This window comes from Cucurbita maxima, unplaced genomic scaffold, assembly GCF_002738345.1.
Source record: "Cucurbita maxima cultivar Rimu unplaced genomic scaffold, Cmax_1.0 Cma_Scf00005, whole genome shotgun sequence".
NCBI classification, from domain to species: Eukaryota; Viridiplantae; Streptophyta; class Magnoliopsida; order Cucurbitales; family Cucurbitaceae; genus Cucurbita; species Cucurbita maxima.
Genome location: NW_019272021.1, coordinates 1,484,141 through 1,502,950, shown reverse-complemented (window position 1 = coordinate 1,502,950; position 18,810 = coordinate 1,484,141). Strand labels below are relative to the sequence as shown.

The following is an 18,810-nucleotide window of genomic DNA, read 5'->3' as shown; positions in this document are numbered from 1 at the left end:
GGAAATATATCTTTTTAAAATTTTATTTAACAAATAATAGTTCAAAAAATATATATATAACTAAAAAGAATGTAATTTAGACTAACTCATATTACAATTTAAGTAATTAGTATTTTAAAATATCAGATACTAAAAGACGATTTTCAACTTGAAGAAAAAAGAAAACATAAAAAAAAAAAAAAAAAAATCCATTGAATAATTTGGTTTGAAATTTTGATTTACACTCTTATTTGTGCTGCGAGTAATAGGTCGGATTGGTTTGGAACCAAATTTGTGTACCCACCTTCCGTCCGTAGCAACGAGGGAGAACAAGAGCATCTTTTATTCATGATATGAAAGTAATTGAAGCGAATTGATATCTGCGTGGTTGCAATTGTTGAATCTCGACCTCAGAAGTGGAGAGATTTTCTTAGGTCTTCCAGGTTTGATTCTGAAGTTCGTTCGATCCCTTGCTTTCAGTTTCTTCCTTTTCTTTTGCCTTCAGTTTATGTATGTTTTTATGGGATGTGATTCGAACCATTTGCATATCCTTGTTGAATTTTCTCTCCTCCGAAGTCTACTGTTCTATCTCCTTCTCTTGTTGGCTTTCGAAGAACACGAAGTTCCAAGGACAGCCTAAGGTTAACTGACAATCCAAGATGACTGGAAAAATGATGACCTGATTTTTGATTTCCATGTTTATGTTTATGTGGTTGTTCGTGGTTAATTGAAATAAACGCTATCTTGGACTGTAGTTGTATTTTCCCTCGTATCAGCTCCAATTAGGGCAAAAACACCTAATCTGTAGCTTGTTGAAATTTTTTTATCCTCTTAAAGAAATCTCTTCTCCTTTTAATAGGAAATGTCTTCCTACGATAATGTTGTGGGTGGGAAGTTGAAGCTTAAAGGGAAAGCTCTTGATGTGAAAGTAGGTGGGGTGAAGAAGAAAAAGAAACTCAAAAAGCATCAAGATCAAGCATCTCGAGAACTGGAAAACGAGCATCCGGCAGGTTTGTTGTTCGATTATTACTGGAATTGTTTGGCTTGGATATGAGTGAATGCATGTTTGCGAATTATCCATATTATTCTCATGGCAGAGTGTGAAATTAGAACCGGTAGATTTCCACATTCAACATGAAAGAAAAATAACGAAACAAGAATTTTGCAGGGAGACCCTTATATGGAAAACGATTATGCCCTAGCTCTGTATAAAGAGTTGGGAAGAAAACTCTTACAATCTTAGACTTGGAGAATAACAAAACGCCCACTAAGTTATGAAAAACTAATCTGGCTGGCTCTTCAAAGTAGAGAGTTGTATATTTCCCCCATCATACAGACAAACTTTACTTTCGATATGGATACAAAACTTTTGAATTTAGATTTATAGTGTTATAAGCCAGAGAGTTGTTAAGCATCCGTGCATAAACAAGCAAGTGAATTAACTATTTTAGTTCAGTCCCTATTGTGGGTCCACCATGGTTTAGATCCCTGTTCTGTTGGTTGAATTGATATTGGTTGACTGCATGCCGTAACCTTAACTTCTTTGGGAGATCTTCATTTTAAACGGTTGATTGATTTTTTTTTTTTTTTTTTTTTTTTTTTGGGTTAAAGAACCATTGATTGCTGAAATGAGGAAGGAAGGGAACACGTTAACGTTTCTTTAAGTAGTGAGTTGGTTGAGATAGTTATCTTTATGAATATCTACGTAGGGTAGACATTTTCATGCTCATATACCTTTTCATGGTGGTAAGATTCAATAGATTCCTAGCTTCATGTTGTGCAACCATGTCGGATGATGATAAGAACGTGTCTAAATCTTTTTGTTGTGGGGTTTTTTTTTTGACCTGTTCGTTTTGAAGCACGCTGGATTAGTTTTCTACACAGTAATGAAATATAACTTCTGTTGAGGGTAGTGAAGGACAAGAAAGGCAAACTAATAAGATAGAAGCCTGAGTGAGGCACGAATCAAGATCAGGTTTACTTCCTAGAAAGTTACCCAAAAAAAAAAAAAATCTTCCTACTGCTCTAACCAAATGTCCTGGAGAGTGGCCAAAGCCCCAACAAACGGACATGTCCTTCTTGACCCATAAAATAGTGAAAAAGCGGTGCGCCACATCGAAAAAATCCTCACACCTAAGGTGGACCACAAAACACTTGCATGGCCAAAATACACTACCTAACTGGTTCTCGTGTCTGTTTTGTCTATGCTCTGGCTCCCTTTTAAGCATGATAGACAACCGAGAGCTCCAGTTTCGGTTCTCAGTTCATTTAAAATAATAGCAGCCTTATAGCTTTACTTTGGACAGCATCTTTGATATGTACCCATGAGCTATAAAATTCCGTTGTCATCACAGTCAATATTGAACTTGGATTGCTGTCAGCTTTTGAAATGCCCGACAATGGCCAGGAAAGCTTAACCAAACTTGGTCAGTAGATGTTAATGTTACACCATAGATTTGTTTCATATTTATTATAGTCCTTTGGAACTTTTCCTTTCCCAAGAATCATGCCAAGACTAGAGTTTTAGAATTTGCTTTTGATTGAAGAACTATCTTAATATGAATATAGATAATATAAGTGATGGGCATACTATTCCAACTATTGAATAGCCTTGCTTAAGAAGAAAGACATCTCAAGCCTCAAGTGGATCCTCAATCCTCATCGTCATTGATGAGTTTTTTTTCTTCTTTTCCAAATTTATTGTTCTCACCATTATGTTTGTGAATCTGCTCTCTTTGGGTGGCAAATGTAGGTGGGAGTGCTGCAAGTGGTGAAATGCCCGATGATGCGAACGAGGAGGATGAAATAGATGAGGCGAACAAGTCAACGGAGGATGGAAAGGTTCCTCATTACGATGACCATCTAACACCAGCGGAAAAACGTTACATCGAACAGAAGGAGAGAATTGATGTTCATAGACTGGCGAAGAAAGCAAATAAATCACATCGTGACCGGATCCAGGACTTCAATCAATATCTGGCGAACATGAGTGAGCATTATGACATTCCCAAAGTTGGTCCCGGCTGATCCATCCCTTCTTTATTTTGGATTTCGTGGTCACTCTGGATTGCTTGCTTGCTGATATGCCAGGCTAAATGGCGATGTTGAACCGAATTGTGTTATTGTTAACGAAGGAACAAACCCAAAACCAAACCCTTTTTATTTGTGGATGCTGTCTACTTGTTCGTATGAATATGGATATTGAGACTTCAGTTTGAAATCTGCATCTTTACTGCTTCCCTCTCAGGTTTTGTGGTCTTCCTATTTCGAATGAAAACATGTAAAACCCTCCCACCATTCATTACTTTCATTTATTAGTTTCGATTGAGTCTAGCGGTTCAAATAATTGAATATGTCGAAGCAATTGAAGTTACTATATTAGACACAAAATAATTCTATTAGATCTAATAAGTACCTTGTGTCAGAATTTAGAAATTCTATGGCTCGAATCTTTAGTATTCTCTTATTTATTATCTGTGTCTACTATTTAGGCAGAATACCGTCACCCATTCTTACTAAGAAATTGAAAGAAACGGAGGGGACTAAACAGGAACAAGAGGGATCCACCGAAGAAGATACTTCTCCTTCCCTTTTTTCGGAAGAAAAGNTAAGAAACTGAAAGAAACGGAGGGGACTAAACAGGAACAAGAGGGATCCACCGAAGAAGATACTTCTCCTTCCCTTTTTTCGGAAGAAAAGGAGGATCCGGACAAAATCGATGAAACGGAAGAGATCCGAGTGAATGGAAAGGAAAAAACAAAGGATGAATTTCACTTTAAAAGGACACGCTATCAAAAGATAAAAAGACCTGTTTATGAAACTTCTTACCCTCCGGATGGAAATAAAGAAAATTACAAAATGCTGTTAGATTTAGATACAGACGAAAAAGATATGTTCTGGTTTGAAAAACCTCTTGTGACTATTCTTTTCGACTATAAACGATGGAATCGTCCACTTCGATATATAAAAAATAACAGATTAGAAAATGCTCTTAGAACTGAAATGGCACAATATTTTTTTTATACATGCCAAAGTGACGGAAAAGACATAATAGTTTTTACATATCCACCAATATGGATGGGTGAGAAAAAGAAGAAGTTAAATGTGTAAATGGAGAATTTTGAATGCGTCATAAATTGCATATTTATAAAGCAATTGTTTAAAATTCAGTCACTGTTTTTTGGACCAAGAAATCATAAATCATAATCCACCACCAAGTATAGATTGGGCTAAGCCAACCCGGACTCCAATCGGAAGTCTGTAGAAGGTTATGCACCAATGCGGTGACGGGATTCAGAATTAACCCTTGGATACCATCGTCTTCCAAACCCGTCCAACGAATCCGGTTGAGCAGTAATCTCGGTAACTTCGTTTCTTCTTTTCTAGAATTTGATTCATCAACATCTGATTTTGGATCAGATTCCCGAGTAGAGGAGTTAATGTGGCTTATTTTGGATTTTTTCACTTCGACTTTCAATTCTTGCACTATCGAATAATCCCCCGAATCATGATTGTTCATAAATTGTTTCATGAGTACAACGCCGCACTTTGTTTCTTTAAAATTCTTTTATGATCACTGCCATTTGAAATTTGGAAGACTTATGATTTGCCCAGTCGTCAGAGATGGACTTGCCGTTCGTCTCCCCTGTGTATCCTTCGATCCAAAAGAGAGCTTTCAGTGGACACAACCGATTTTGCACGGTGCGTAGGGAAGAGCCTTGTAGAAGAATGTTTCAATGTTTGGCAACCGTTGTTAGCCAAACATCTCAGGTTTCGTTCGTCTTCTTCTCCTTATGTTCCCATTTCCTTTTAATTTTCTGCTCTTCTCTCCATCTTGTTCATGCTCTTGGCATCTTACCAGACATATAATTACGGGTTGGAAACCAAAAAGAACGATCTTCTGGTTGCCGTTCAAGAAACTCAACGTGGCCTCGTCGCATCATCTGATCAACGTTGTGCNNNNTTTTTTTTTTTTTTTTTTTTTTTTTTTTTTTTTTTTTTTTTTTTTTTTCTGTCTCTCTTTCTATTCTATACATAAATCATAATCCTTCAGCCTGATTCCATGTTGGTTCCAAGTAATGGTTGTAGGTCAATGTAGAGACGTATAACATGGGTCTCCCTATTGACTTGATGAAGTTGGATGGCACATGGCGGCTACAGTATACTTCTGCTCCTGATGTTCTTATTCTCCTGGAAGCTGCAGCCAGGCTTCCTTTCTTTCAGGTTCTAACATCTCGTACTTCACACTGCCTGAAAAAATGCATCTTTTTTTTAAAAAAGTAGGCCATATTTTTTGTTTTTGGATAAAGAATCAAAGTTTCAATGAGGAAGAATGAAAGAATATAATGCAAGGGCATCTAAAAAAACAAGTCCACGAAAAAGGTGGACATTCTCAATGAAGATATTTTAGTCAATCACAATGAGATCTAACTTATATTACAGAAAGATTTCGTCACCGATGCCGAAAGAGAAACATAAAACTTAGTGAGGGTCCAAACATCACAAAGATCTCTCTCCAAACCTCTGAAGGTTTTATTGTTTCTTTCCTCCCAATGACTCCATAAAATAGCTCAAACATAGCTCGTCAAAGAATCCTCCCTTTATTACAAAAAGGAGGGTGATCGAGGAATTCCTCGATCATCTCCCTATAATGTTTGTGTCTAGCAAATTAGACTCCAAATGCAACAAAAAATTAATTCCAAATGGTCTGTATGAAAATTCAGCTTCATAGGATATGATCTTGGTTTTTCTATGCAAATTCAAGTGCATGTTTGGAAGTGATTTTGAAATTGTCAAAACCCCTTTTATTATGTTCAAAATCATATCGAAACATACTTTCAATCATTCAATACCTATTTTAATTACATGAAACATGACCTAACAAAAGTGATTTTAACCATTTTAAACTTCCAAAGAGACCCTAAATCCACTTTCCCTGCCATAATCATTTAAGTCCTCTCTGAGGAGAGGTTTACCGACATCCAGCTTGGTGAGCCACTATATCTTGTTGATCTAGGGATTTGTGTTTAGTGCAATCTTGTTTACTTTCTTTTGCCTGAAATTTTGTGCTTCCAAGGTGTCAATGTTGGTATCGTTTTGTTATGGTTTTCGTTTTCCTATTGGTAGAAGAAAAATAACTATTTTCATACTTAAATTTTTACTATGTTTCTATTTTTGTCATATGGCTATACGTGACTCATGGCTGCACCGGCAGATTGGGCAAATCTTCCAGAAATTTGAATGTCGTGACAGTTCGAATGAAGGAATTGTTCGAAATGTGGTTCGCTGGAGTATCCCATCACTCTTAGAGGTATACCATAAACAAAGTATGGCAATCATGAATTGTAGTTATAAGCTAGACTGATGGTCTTTGGTGTCCGCTCATTTCCATTTGCTCTCATTTCAAGCCACTGTTATCAAACAAATCTAATAATATGCTGTCTTGAACTTCCTCCTATTCTCTTTGAGCTTTTTGGTTCCTGGCTCTAATTTAACTCCTCACCCCAATGAGGAAAATGGTGAGAATCTAGTTGGTTTTTGGTGGATACCTTGATATTTTATAGAGCAATGCTTTATTTTTGGCCTTTCAGGAACAGGAAGGAGCAACTCTGCTTGTTTCTGCCAAATTTTCGGTTGTTTCTTTGCGTAATATCTACCTCGAATTTGAGGAGGTCAGTTTCTGCATCTGGTGTTGCTTTGCTTTCCTTTTGGTTTGCATCTCCCTGTGAATATAGATATGCGAGAATTACTGGACTGCAAAGAAACATGTATTTCTTTGTACATTTATTTGTGCTTGCTTTCTTTCCTCAATTAGTTAGATAATTTCTTTGATGGTTTTCTGGAGTTCCAAGTAGTTTCATTTGCCCACGTTTCCAGTTCTCTGCCTTTTAGATCCAAATGATGTGCTAAATTGCCCTTAATCAGGTGCCTTGACCAAGAATTGTTCTTTTTTACAGCAGTAATAAGATTACTTGAAATGACATGAATAGCAAGAAAAATTAAGCCCTAAACTTTTCAACTGGTTATCTTGAGAAACATCGAAGGGAAGGTAGTTTGATACTTTTTTTGGGTCTTCAAACTCTAAGATCCTGGGCAAGGAAATTCCGACCACCTCGTAGAGCGATTTATCTGCATCTTTAAATTCTTTGAGATACCTGAGAAATTTAATATCGTCTTGGAGAGGTTGATTTATCTGTATCTGTAAATGCTTTGGAAACAGTTAAGTATTTAGTATTTTGTAGTAGTGAGATATGTGGATGTTATGTTGCAAGCTGTTTCTGGCAGATCAGTGTCCAAAATATAAAGATTAGCGAAGAGCTGCAGGCTTTAATTGCTCCAGCAATACTACCACGGTCATTCATAAGTCTTCAGGTAAACAACATTCAACTAAAACATTGTTGGTTGAAGCTTGATATATACATACATACATGTTTGGCTGAACACGGAATGACGATTCAAATGGTTAAATAAACGCTCAGATCCTGCAATTTCTTCGAGGCTTTCAAGCTCGGGTTCCTGTGAGGAATTCAGAGAGGTAAATCTATGCGTGTCATGGAATGGCAAGAATTGTTGTTATTAGATAATGATCCTAAGAATGGTTGGGTTGGGGGGTTGCAGGAGACGAACAGTGGGAGGACTGTATTACCTCTCATATTTGGATGGGAATATGCTGTTGGGTCGTGCGGTTGGTGGCGGCGGAGTTTTTGTGTTTACCAGAGCTCAACCTCTCCAGTGCTAAACCAGCCATCAAAGAAACACTCTAAAAAATTCCATTAGTTAGCCAATTATTGTTATGGATATGGATTAAGGATCATTGTTCTTTGATCTTGTACTCTACTGTTAATTTTTTGTTCTAGTTCAGTTAAGAATGATGCTTTGATACCATGTTAAGAATCAGAAACAGTATAATTGAAAGTCCAAAAAATATAGGTAGGATTGAAATTGAAACAAATGTCCCAGTGGTATCGGAACAAATGTCCAATTTTCATTAATGCTTACAACATCTGTATAACTATAATAAATAAAATACAAACAAACTATAAATTAAATCCTAAAAAAATAAAAATAGCATAAAATATTATGCTAATTAAATCTTGAAAATAAAAGATAAAATATATCATATTGTTGATTTTTTCATAAAAAAAAAAGAAAAAGATTACCATTGGTTTGATAAAAATTCACGATTAAATTAAAATGGACCAATAAAAATTTGAAGAACTGAAAATTAGATAATAATTAAAATGGAGCAATAAAAGTGTTAGGGTTATTTAATAAATTTAATAAAAAAAAGAAATTGAAATGTGGAATATGGAATATTATTATTGTATTTTGATTGGTTGACCAATTACAGAGCTCCAAACGCGAGCTCGTCGTGGATGACACGTGTTGCCGACGTGTCGTGGGACATCCACCCAAGTTACGTAGGATGCCACTTTTGTCTTGCTGCTTTCTCAAGTTTGTTTCTTATTTTAATCATTCCATAACTTTTAACCATGATTAAGTCCCCCGGGTTAATTTCCTTTTTTTAATTCTTAATTAAATTCACCCCAACCTAGTTAACAAAATTAATTAACTAATTAACTTTATTTTATTTACCATCTCTCTCTCTCTCTCTCTCTCCTAACCCTTGCGCTGCGCCTCCCTGCCTGCTCTGTGTTATGGGTTTCGGAAGCAGATACTCATTTTGTGCTGCGAAACTCCTCAAATCTTCCCTTCTCTCCCACTCTTCTCCTTCATCTCCTGCTTCTGCTCAGCTTCCGATTCACTTGGAACTCCTCGCCTTGCTTCCTCTAATCCTCCGCTCTATTCCTGGTAACGTTCCTCTGCTTCCGCTTTTACTCTCAAGAACTCCAATTTCCTTTCTCTCTCCATTCCTTGATGCTTCATCGACTTTTTCATTGCTCGACGTCTTGGAAGTTTCTTCTGCAATCCTTGTCTCTTTCGTTTTGACCTCCTTTTTTTTTTTTTTTTTTTTTTTTTTTTTTTTTTTTTTTTTTTTTTTTTTTTTTTTTTTTTTTTTTGTCCGATTCTTTTTGGTTCAATTTCTGAGGAATTTCTTGAATTCGAGAGTTTTGGTTATTGTGTAGGTGTTCGATTATTTACTCTCTTTATTTAGCTGCACTTTGCTTCCGCGTTGACTCTTACCAGTTCAATTAAGGTAAACTGTGTGCTATCCACTTAGCCACGATCTTTTTTTAAGGTCTGGCCTCTGCTCATTTATTGTTTCTTATTTCCTCTTTTGAAGGATAGGAAAAGAGTTATGTTCGATGATGTTGTTTATGGCAAAAAAATGAAAATAGAAAATTTTCAATTTTTTAACTTAAAAAAGCCAAAATTTTACATGGATTTTTTAAATAAATTTTGTTTGTGATTATTATTTATTATGTAATTATGTTTGTTGTTCCTAGAAGGGGAACAAGAAATGAGAAACTGTATATTTGGTTTCATGAAAATTTATGAACAGTTTATGAAAGACATGAAACTAGTAACCAATACTAAGAGACTGGAAACAAGAATCACAAAGCCCTTCATTTATTTGTTCCAAGTACTCGTTAATGTTGTGATTTTTCTTAGTCCAAACTGCAACTGTAAAAATTTGAATATAATCATATGTATATATATATATTTTGCAGAATTGGTTTTTGAGCTTTAGTGCATAATATATTCGTGGATGTGAGTGTGGTTGCGCTTAGGTCAATGAGATAATGTACTCTCTTTTTTCCTGTAACTTATCTTTATTCACAGAAAGTTTTGTCCCTCGTCAGGGGAAATTTTTTCGCCAGGCATTTGCTTAGAAAATTTAGAAGCTTAAGATTTCAAGTGCCAGTGATTTGTTAATTCCTAGCATGAACTAGTAAGCTGATGATATAAACTGTTTTATTTATCGTATATGAACACTGCTGATGAAGAAGTTATGCTAAAGAGGCCTGTCTTTTGGTTGAAGGATTTCATATCATTCTAATAGTAGGATGGCAACTGAGAGCTCTACCAGAATAGTGGACAGGATGGGTGATAGAAACTGGCCATCTACTAAAGATATAGCGGCCTTTGGATCTCCATTTAAAAACATTGCGTCAGAGGAGTTGGGATCAATCTTAGAGAGGCATAATTTTCATAGAAATTTATCGGATTCAATTCCCAATCGAAGTGGTAGTGCACCACCAAGTATGGAGGGTTCTTTTGCAGCCATCGGCAACTTGTTAACTCAGCAGGACACTAGTCTAGATACAAGCTTGTCTACTTTATGTGATGCTTTAGAAAATTCCGTGTCAGAAGAACAGCTACGCTCACATCCAGCTTATTTTGAATACTACTGGTCCAATGTTAACTTGAATCCAAGGCTTCCTCCTCCTCTTATATCAAGAGAGAATCGTAGATTAGTGCGGCACATTGGTGGATTAGGCAAAAATCGTAGGTTGAGCTCTGCAGATGACACTGCCAATGAATTTTTGCATGTTTCCCAAGGTTCCCTTTCTACTCATCCGGAGGAGACTTCAGAAGATAGACAGCCCGAGCAAGTTTCAGAAAACTTTATAGAGAAGCATGGTGCTGCTCTGCCTGCACAGAACAAATCTTTTGTTACAAGTCACCGCAAGAGCTTGGTCGATTTGATACAGGTACTGTGCACCATTTTTAGCTGAGACCTGATGTAGTAGGATTGGATGCTAATCTTGGATATCCATGGTTGACCATTAATCCTACTACAGCAAGACATTCTGAACTCTAAAACTTGTTTTTAAGACTGCAATAGATCTCCTTTCTTCCTTTTGTTTAATTGGCTTCAAACTAAATCTTCTTAAATTATCCTTATTCTGTTTTACCGTCTGGTACTCAAAAGTTTTCTTCTTCTTAATGTACTAATGTCATTTATATCACCTGCCTGGTGTATTAAAAAAAACTCGCTTATGTGTAATTCTGAACTTTCAACCTGTTCAGGTAGTTCCATTTGGATATTTATTATATTAGATTCCACACCAACCTTGTATTCCTTTAACTTGTCATTTTTACTTCGGGTGTGCAGGAAGACTTTCCTCGGACCCCATCTCCTGTGTATAATCAATCACTTTTAGGAAGTACTTCAACAACAGAACAAGCAGTTGAGAGTGAATTGGACATACTTGCCTCTGATGTTTCATCTATTAGCATTTCGAAAGTACTGGAGTCAAATTCATGCTCTCCTGATGTTTGCCTGGAGCCAAGCAATGTGATTACGGATCCAGTGGGGTTAATAGCCGATGATTCTCCTCTGAAGAAATCTCTAAATGCAGAGAAATCCTACAGAATGCATAGCCCACAACAAGAGGGATCAAGAGGAAAAAATGCTAGTCTGGAGAATGTTTCAGAAAAATCTGGCACAATTGGGCATGATATTCCCAAATTAGAGTCTAGAGCGAAAGCATCCAATGTTGAGAGTAATAGGAATAGACAGGATCATCAATCTTACGGGAGAAATCATCCACATATTTATCTGTCCAAACAACAAGGGTTTCCATGTCCAGCTCCAGATATTCAGTCCCAGATGGTTTCTCAAGGAATTAACCATCTAGAAGTTGGGCTTGAAAACCATTTACATGGACAGCATAATTTTTCAACTGCTGATGTGCGAACAGTATTTCATTCATCAGCACTCGCTCCTCCCTTGTATGCTACAGCAGCAGCATATGTTGCTCCAGGAAATTCATTTTATCATAATTATCAACCATCGGGTTTATTTAGTCCTCAGTTCAACGCAGGAGGATATGCTCTAGCTTCCACACTTTTTCCTCCATTCATGGCTGGGTATCCTACACATGGTTCAATTCCATTGCCAGAGTCTTCTGTTTCGAACTTCAGTGGTCGAACTACTGGTGTTTCAACAAGGGAAAGTATTCCACCTGTGGGTGACTTACAACACACGAGCAAGCTTTATGCCCAACCTGGATTTGTTTACCCACCTTTTTTGGATCCTATTCATATACAATATGGTCAACGTCCAATAGAAGATACTTATAGTGGTTCAGCTCATCATGGTCAATTGGATTCTAGAAGTTTTAGTCATATGCCGATTGGTTCTTTTGTTTCGCAACAAGATTCAAACGTTGCTGCTTATTTGGCTGATAATAAAATCCATTCACCAACAAATGGAAGTTTTAGCATCATGAGTCCCAGAAAAGGGATTACTGGTGGTAATTATGGAAATCCTTCTAACATGAGTGGAATCATGCAATTTCCAGCCCCATCTCTTGCAAGCCCTGCTTCACCCTCATCTCCAGTGGGTGGGGTGAATCATCTAGGTCGGCGGAATGAAATGTGGTTTCCTTCAGGTTTAGTTCGTAATGCAGGGGAATATTCTGGATGGCAGGGGCAGAGGGGCTCCAACAGCTTTGATGACTCCAAAAGGCACTCTTTTCTCGATGAACTGAAGTCGAGCAATGCACGGAAGTTTGAACTCTCTGATATCTCTGGGCGTATTGTTGAATTCAGGCAATGTTCTTGAGCATCTTTCTCCATAAGTTTGCAATCTGCAATAAGAATAATAATTTACTCTCTTTCATATGGATCATGATTTCCACAACTATTTTACTTCAGTGTTGATCAACATGGGAGTCGCTTTATTCAACAGAAGCTCGAGCACTGCAGTCCTGAAGATAAGGCATCTGTCTTCAAAGAAGTTCTTCCACATGCCTCTAAATTAATTACTGATGTTTTTGGAAATTATGTTATCCAAAAGGTATATTCTAATTCTATAATTTGCACTTGAGTGTGTTTCTGTGTTTGAATCCCTCATTCTATCCCAGACTTTGCATTCAATGATACATGTGCAACGACTAATTTTCACATACCTTATACAGTTCTTTGAACATGGAACTCATGAGCAGAGGAAGGAGCTTGCCGATCAACTTGCTGGACAGATATTGCCTCTAAGCTTGCAGATGTATGGTTGTCGTGTGATCCAGAAGGTAGGTGGTCACAAACCACATGGAAAATTGTGATAAGTTTTTTTTTCTTCATCATATTTGCATTTTCAATTTGAGAAGACTCATTGGGCTATCAATGCGTCAACTCACAAATGGGATTGGACGGAGGGATTTTTAGTTTTAAGCGTTGCCTGAGATTTTGGGTTGGTGGTGTTGCACGAGGGCTTGTATTGAGGCTTTAGGTTCTAACTTCTAAAATTTCTTCATGGCTTGATAATTTTACCGTGAGAGAATAACAAATGGATGGAATTAGGTGGTGTTCTGGCATTATATATTTAGCTTCCATTGGTAATTGACATAACTTTGTTAAGGACTGTTTATTAAGGGGCCCAACTAAATTAGAGACAGTGGGTATTCACATGCCTGGAAATGGAGATTAAAAAATCAATTTTGCTTCAATGGTCACCAATATGGGAATGGAATATATGGCAAATTGGAGGTTGTGTTAGAACTTAGAAGACATCATTTAATTTTTATGATCATTTGTAAACTCTTTTCTCTAGAGTTTGAGGATTTGGGCGATATCATTGGAGTTGCCAATTTGCTCGTTTGATTAGGAATTTCTTGTTCCAGACTTTTTGGGGTTTTTCTTGCCTGTAATAGAAATTGTTTTCTGATGATGGAGGAGATTTTATTTCATCCCCCAGTAGATAGAAGGGTAGTGTTATCCAGAGGCATGATTTATTTAATTATTATTTTTTGTTTTATGGAGCATCTGAATTGGGAGGAATAATAGAATCTTTAGGAGTGTGGAGAGGTTTTGAGTGGAGGTTTGATTTCTTTTTAGGTTTAATACCTTGCAATGGGTATTTGATGTTGTGGAGACTAACAAAGAACATAAGAACATAAGAACATTTTGAGAATCAGCTCCTAAGAGCTCGAATTTGTTGTGGGCATCTATTTTTAATGACTTTGTAACTAGTCATTGGGCCTTATTCTTTTGATTTTGAATTTGAGCCCTTGGTTCTTCCCTGTTTGGCTTCAGTTTAGGGCTTCCATTTTTGAAGGTTTGCCTTTTGCTGGTCTGTGGTTGCTTGCCCATTGTGCCATTTTGTATTTTTTATTTTCTAAATTGGCTTTTTGAGATATATTTTTTTTTTCTCGTAACCAAAACTCAATACTTGTACTAACTACTTCTGGAATATATTCTGTTAGGCAAATCTTTTTGAGTTCTCTTATATAGTTTTTGATGAACTATTTTTAATGAGAGTCTAACTAGTTTGTAGAAAATATTGAGCGAATATGACTTAAAGAAACTATGTACGGAGATTATTTTGAATAAAGGAGGAAATAAAATTGCTTTTTTTTTTTCCTCAATATGTCTCTGGGGAGTTCTGCCTAGTCATACCATCTGCTGTCGCATCGGGAATTCTTTCCGATTCTATCATCTACTGTTGTATGGTGAGTTTATGGTAATATTTCCATTAGTATTTCACACATGCTTGATGCTTCTTTAGGCACTTGAAGTTATTGAACTGGATCAAAAAACACATCTAGTGCGTGAACTTGATGGTCATGTTATGAGATGCGTCCGTGATCAAAATGGGAATCACGTTATACAGAAGTGTATAGAATGTGTTCCTTCAGAAGAACTTGGTTTTATCATTTATTCTTTTGAAGGTCAAGTTGCTACACTTTCAACTCATCCATATGGCTGCCGTGTTATCCAGGTAACACAAAATATGAGCTGATTGTGTCATATGATGAACTTAATGTTATGTCTCTTCTTTATTTTTTATTTTTATTTTTATTTTTCTTTTTAATGGAAAAATAAAAAAAATTGATTTGATTTGATTTTGGTTTTGTTTTTCATTTTCGATACGGCTACAGAGAATTTTGGAGCATTGTTCAGATGAGGCCCAGAGTCAGTGTATAGTGGACGAAATATTGGACTCTGTTTATGTTCTTGCTCAAGATCAATATGGAAACTATGTCATTCAGGTTTTAGTTTTTACTTGGTTCTTTTTATTCTCTCCCTTTCTACTATGCGATCCTCATCCGTGAATTTGTTAAGACCTAATTTCCATTTGCGTTATGTTCATAAAAAACAAAATTTGATTTTCAGGGCTGGAAATTAAGAATAAAATATTTTACGAATGATCTATCTAATAACATTCTGATGGTTAAATATCCATATATCTCAGTGTGTCCTCCCTGTGTGTCTTTCTCTATCTCCTTCCACTCAAGCAGCTCGCCTTGATGGCAATGATGAATTTAGTTCTGTTGCTAAAATGATAAATTATTTATTTTCTAGAATCTCGGTTATTTGGTTTGCTATCTTTAATTTGCTGGTTATGGAGATACCTAAATCAGATCATTCTTTTATTATTATCACTACCACCACCATTACTAGATGTAGGTGACAGCGGATTGGTCTTTCCACATAATATACTCATGGAAATTTTTGTATTGGAGTATTCCGGGATGTAGATAAAGCTTTTTAGGTCCTATAATGACTTGTTTCCTGTGTGTCATTTAAGATATGATGCAAAACATTGTAACAAAATCAAATTCTTGCGAGGTTATGTTGCCAGATTGGTATCAATTGCCAAGATATCAAATCTCTAAAGTGGTTCCTATTTTACTCATCACGAGTCTTAAGTGTACGGATGATGATAACTTTTGAGGAAGCCAAGGTCATATTATGCCGCTTTAATATTCCTACTTTGTTTAGGTATCAGTTACTAAATATTGACATGTTTTGAATAATTTACTTCATCAGATTTATAGGTCTATAAAATATCCCAATTTATAAGTTGCATACTTCTTTCCGATGAAATATTATTAGCATGTTTGTTATAGGCAAAACTGCAAAAGATTTTCAAGCAAGTTTGTCCATTGGAAGTTGGTTTAATCATACATTGCTCTCTAGTCTTTTTAGTCTTTTTAATTATTTTTTTTCACGGGAGTAACCATTTTATGCAAGGTGTGTGTAATTTATGTTTTATTGCTGCAGCATGTTCTTGAGAGGGGAATGCGTCGTGAAAGAAGTCAAATTATCAGCAAGTTGGCTGGAAAATTTGTGCGGATGAGCCAGCATAAATATGCATCAAATGTCGTTGAAAAGTGCTTGGAGCATGGTGATACGACTGAAAGAGAGTTGATAATTGAGGAAATTATGGGGCAATCTGAGGAAAATGATACTTTGTTGGTATGCCATTTAAGCATGTTCAAGATATTAAGAAAAAATATGATAGTTATTTGGTTCTGTTCCTCTACCACCAATATGAAACACTCAATAAAGCATTATGCATTCATATGCTCAGATGCCTGATCCATTACACTGCTAAAACTTTTCTCTGCCATTTAATTTCGGACTCCCAAATTCTTCTGTGAGTGTCCTTATTGTTTCCCATTAAGTCTCAACTCTTACTGCCTATTCCTATCAAATATCTCAAGTAACCTAGCTCGGTTCTCAACTTTATTTTTGTGGTTACTTGCATGTTCTTGAATGGTGTCTTGCATGTAAGAACTGTAGTTTTCATTCTTGGGCAAATTGGGGGATGTTTATTTATGATTCTAGTGTTCTGATGGCCATGAAATTTTGATCTGAATATAAAAATTATTTCTTCTGTCAACAGTGTCTGTCCACCCTAGTGAATCTTTGTACAACTAATTACTTGGTATTTTTGGTGATAATCTTTCTAGAAAATGATTCTGACCAGATTTACAAGTTGTTTAGGAATTTAATAGCGGTACTCTTAACATTTTTGAGTATGTTTCTTTTCCATATGATATGCAAAAAGGGTAAAAGCATTTTGTTATTTGTGTTCTTTTAAGCATTTAAATGTAATCTTTGACCTGCTTATCTTTCCCATAGTAGTTTGTTTATTTCAATGTAAACTTCAAATACTACAGTATCCATTCATTCTTCAAGTTTCTCAATGTGATGCAAATTGATACTCGGATGTTACTGATCTTTTTTCCTTGTTCACTGTCTCAGGCAATGATGAAAGACCAGTTTGCAAATTATGTTGTTCAGAAGATAATTGAAATATGCAATGATGAACAACGAGAGATACTGCTGAATCGTATCAGAGGTCATCTTCAAGCTTTGAAGAAATATACTTATGGGAAACACATAGTTGTTCGACTTGAACAATTGTTGAGTGAAGGTGCGTTTATATCTTAGCCTAACAATCTGCTTGCTACTCAATATCAGCAGAATAGATCATCAACCACACTAACTACACGTGAAATTGAAAAATGCATATCTCAAGTTCTATGAATTCTGTTAAATGCAACATTGGTTAGTATTCTACCAATTAAATGTTCATCTGGGTCTCCAATCAGCTTGTGCTGGTTGCTTTACATATCTATATCTAATATTATTTTACAACCGCTAAATATGATCTGTTGGGTCCAGAAAGCCAAGCTTCAGCAGCTTGAGAAGTTTGGAAGTTGCGGGTGGATGCAAATGAATCAAAACACAAGATAGGCGGGTTCGATTCTTTGGTTGAAGTAGTTCTGTTGTCAACTCAACTGCTTGATTCGTAGTTAATGGTATATGAGCTGTATGTATGTATATTAATGTATATATAAATGGTTGATGATGTTAACTATGAAGATCAGTAGGAATGGAATGAATGAATGACTGGCCAGGTTAGAGTTGCTTGCTTATCTGGTGCGTGCAGAGTTTCCTTTGATTAACTCTCACCACCTCATCTAAACAGCAGGTTGATAGGACAGGCTTAGTTCTACTGCCAATTGTTGCTGCTCTGCAATGCCTAAATCTATGAATTCTAATACGCAAGTTCTTCTTCTGGTTTCTTGTTTTCGTTTGAAGACAACAAAATGGTGTTGCTTTGAATAATATAACAATATTAGTTAGTACAGTCTATGAAAAATGCTATCGTTTATATGCATTGCCTCCAGTAATTTAAGTTCATTGCATGAGGTTTTAAAGCTATTATTCAATTAGCAGTTTAGTATATTTTTGGGGAACAGAAATAAAACAAATTTAAGTGCGGAGGCGTATCCCAAATGATCGATTGATGACTTCCATGAGCGACTCTCATCCAGCCATGTGTTGGTTAAATCTGTCTCTCTGAACGAACTTCCCAAGAATGACTTGCTGATTTCTAAAATCTGTCACCAATTTAGAAAAGGGTATGGAGATACTCGAAACCCGAGACCCTAAACCCTAAGAGAATGATAGCTCACACTAGTTCAAACATTTGTAATTGTAAGTAAAGTTCTAACACCTATTTAACCATTTATTTTAATGTACTTTTAGGAGTTCGAGTAATTAACTACGTTTGCCCATGGTTAACTAAACTTAGGTGAAGAACAAAAACATACTTTCATGACTTTAAAGGTTGTATTCCGCGGTGTAGGTAAAAAAAACGTCTTATTTCTAGGTATTTTTACTAGATTGTATTTATGAAAACATAGGCTTTTCGGTTTTCCATATATTGTGTTCACCTAATTGATCAATTTAAGTTGACAATGAACTTGCACTTCTATGAAAGTAAACTAAATCTGTTTACAAGATGAGACTTTCTTCCTATTTATGGTCACATGTTCGAATTTTTTTCGAAGAAATTTAGCTCACTAAACTAAATAAAATAACAGTATAAATATAGAGAATGAAACACGTCTTTACACATTCTTTCACATGCTTGACAAATTTTACATGTTGTCAAGTCCATATACAGTGACGTATGGATCCTGTATTTAACTTCTACAGAAAAACATTAAAACTTAACAAACTCGGTTATGTTTTGCATTAAAACTATTATCCCCCGAACTTTTTTGATGCTGCTGTAACGTTTCTCCATTTTCTTTTTATCATTTCTTCTATGAAGAGTATAGTTGTCACATGTAACTTCATTCAAACTTATTAACACTTCGTAGTGAAAGTATGACTACTATT

The 18,810-nt window shown here is 36.0% G+C and overlaps 3 protein-coding genes across 7 annotated transcripts; all 3 read left to right on the top strand.

Moving 5' to 3' along the window:
* The first annotated feature begins 202 nt into the window (after positions 1-202).
* Positions 203-3,225, top strand: LOC111480025 (protein FAM32A-like). Of its 2 annotated transcripts, none has more exons than XM_023124983.1 (3): positions 203-422; positions 839-989; positions 2,732-3,225. In XM_023124983.1, the coding sequence occupies exons 2-3, from the start codon at positions 842-844 to the stop codon at positions 3,004-3,006; spliced, it is 423 nt and encodes a 140-aa protein (XP_022980751.1). In that variant the 5' UTR covers positions 203-422; positions 839-841; the 3' UTR covers positions 3,007-3,225. The 2 variants fall into 2 exon arrangements, with proteins under 2 accessions (XP_022980751.1, XP_022980752.1); XM_023124984.1 differs by having other exon boundaries at positions 227-435.
* Positions 3,226-4,159: 934 nt separating this feature from the next.
* On the top strand, positions 4,160-7,863 carry LOC111480010 (probable plastid-lipid-associated protein 10, chloroplastic). 2 transcript variants are annotated; one of them, XM_023124960.1, is made up of 9 exons: positions 4,160-4,341; positions 4,594-4,749; positions 4,841-4,937; positions 5,051-5,202; positions 6,194-6,289; positions 6,570-6,650; positions 7,264-7,350; positions 7,458-7,513; positions 7,597-7,863. In XM_023124960.1, exons 4-9 carry the CDS (start codon positions 5,089-5,091, stop codon positions 7,715-7,717), a joined length of 555 nt encoding a protein of 184 aa, XP_022980728.1. In that variant the 5' UTR covers positions 4,160-4,341; positions 4,594-4,749; positions 4,841-4,937; positions 5,051-5,088; the 3' UTR covers positions 7,718-7,863. The 2 variants fall into 2 exon arrangements, with proteins under 2 accessions (XP_022980728.1, XP_022980727.1); XM_023124959.1 differs by having other exon boundaries at positions 4,841-4,938; positions 5,056-5,202.
* Positions 7,864-8,572: 709 nt separating this feature from the next.
* LOC111479872 (pumilio homolog 5) lies at positions 8,573-17,794 on the top strand. Of its 3 annotated transcripts, XM_023124732.1 has the most exons (11): positions 8,650-8,790; positions 9,066-9,136; positions 9,923-10,595; positions 11,000-12,441; positions 12,547-12,688; positions 12,810-12,917; positions 14,393-14,605; positions 14,766-14,876; positions 15,892-16,086; positions 16,879-17,050; positions 17,302-17,794. In XM_023124732.1, the coding sequence occupies exons 3-11, from the start codon at positions 9,948-9,950 to the stop codon at positions 17,322-17,324; spliced, it is 3,054 nt and encodes a 1,017-aa protein (XP_022980500.1). In that variant the 5' UTR covers positions 8,650-8,790; positions 9,066-9,136; positions 9,923-9,947; the 3' UTR covers positions 17,325-17,794. The 3 variants fall into 3 exon arrangements, with proteins under 3 accessions (XP_022980499.1, XP_022980500.1, XP_022980501.1); XM_023124731.1 differs by lacking the exon at positions 9,066-9,136 and having other exon boundaries at positions 8,573-8,781; positions 9,922-10,595; XM_023124733.1 differs by lacking the exon at positions 9,066-9,136 and having other exon boundaries at positions 8,677-8,790.
* The last annotated feature ends 1,016 nt before the right edge of the window (positions 17,795-18,810 follow it).

Coding starts and splice junctions, on each gene's coding strand:
- LOC111480025 (XM_023124983.1), top strand. CDS start 842: ATGTCTTCCTACGATAATGTTGTGGGTGGGAAGTTGAAGCTTAAAGGG. Junction 990..2,731: donor GGAAAACGAGCATCCGGCAG/GTTTGTTGTTCG, acceptor TGGCAAATGTAG/GTGGGAGTGCTGCAAGTGGT.
- LOC111479872 (XM_023124731.1), top strand. CDS start 8,637: ATGGGTTTCGGAAGCAGATACTCATTTTGTGCTGCGAAACTCCTCAAA. Junction 14,606..14,765: donor ATGGCTGCCGTGTTATCCAG/GTAACACAAAAT, acceptor ATACGGCTACAG/AGAATTTTGGAGCATTGTTC. Junction 16,087..16,878: donor AGGAAAATGATACTTTGTTG/GTATGCCATTTA, acceptor TCACTGTCTCAG/GCAATGATGAAAGACCAGTT.
- LOC111480010 (XM_023124960.1), top strand. CDS start 5,089: ATGGGTCTCCCTATTGACTTGATGAAGTTGGATGGCACATGGCGGCTA. Junction 7,351..7,457: donor GGTCATTCATAAGTCTTCAG/GTAAACAACATT, acceptor ATAAACGCTCAG/ATCCTGCAATTTCTTCGAGG. Junction 7,514..7,596: donor CCTGTGAGGAATTCAGAGAG/GTAAATCTATGC, acceptor GGGGGGTTGCAG/GAGACGAACAGTGGGAGGAC.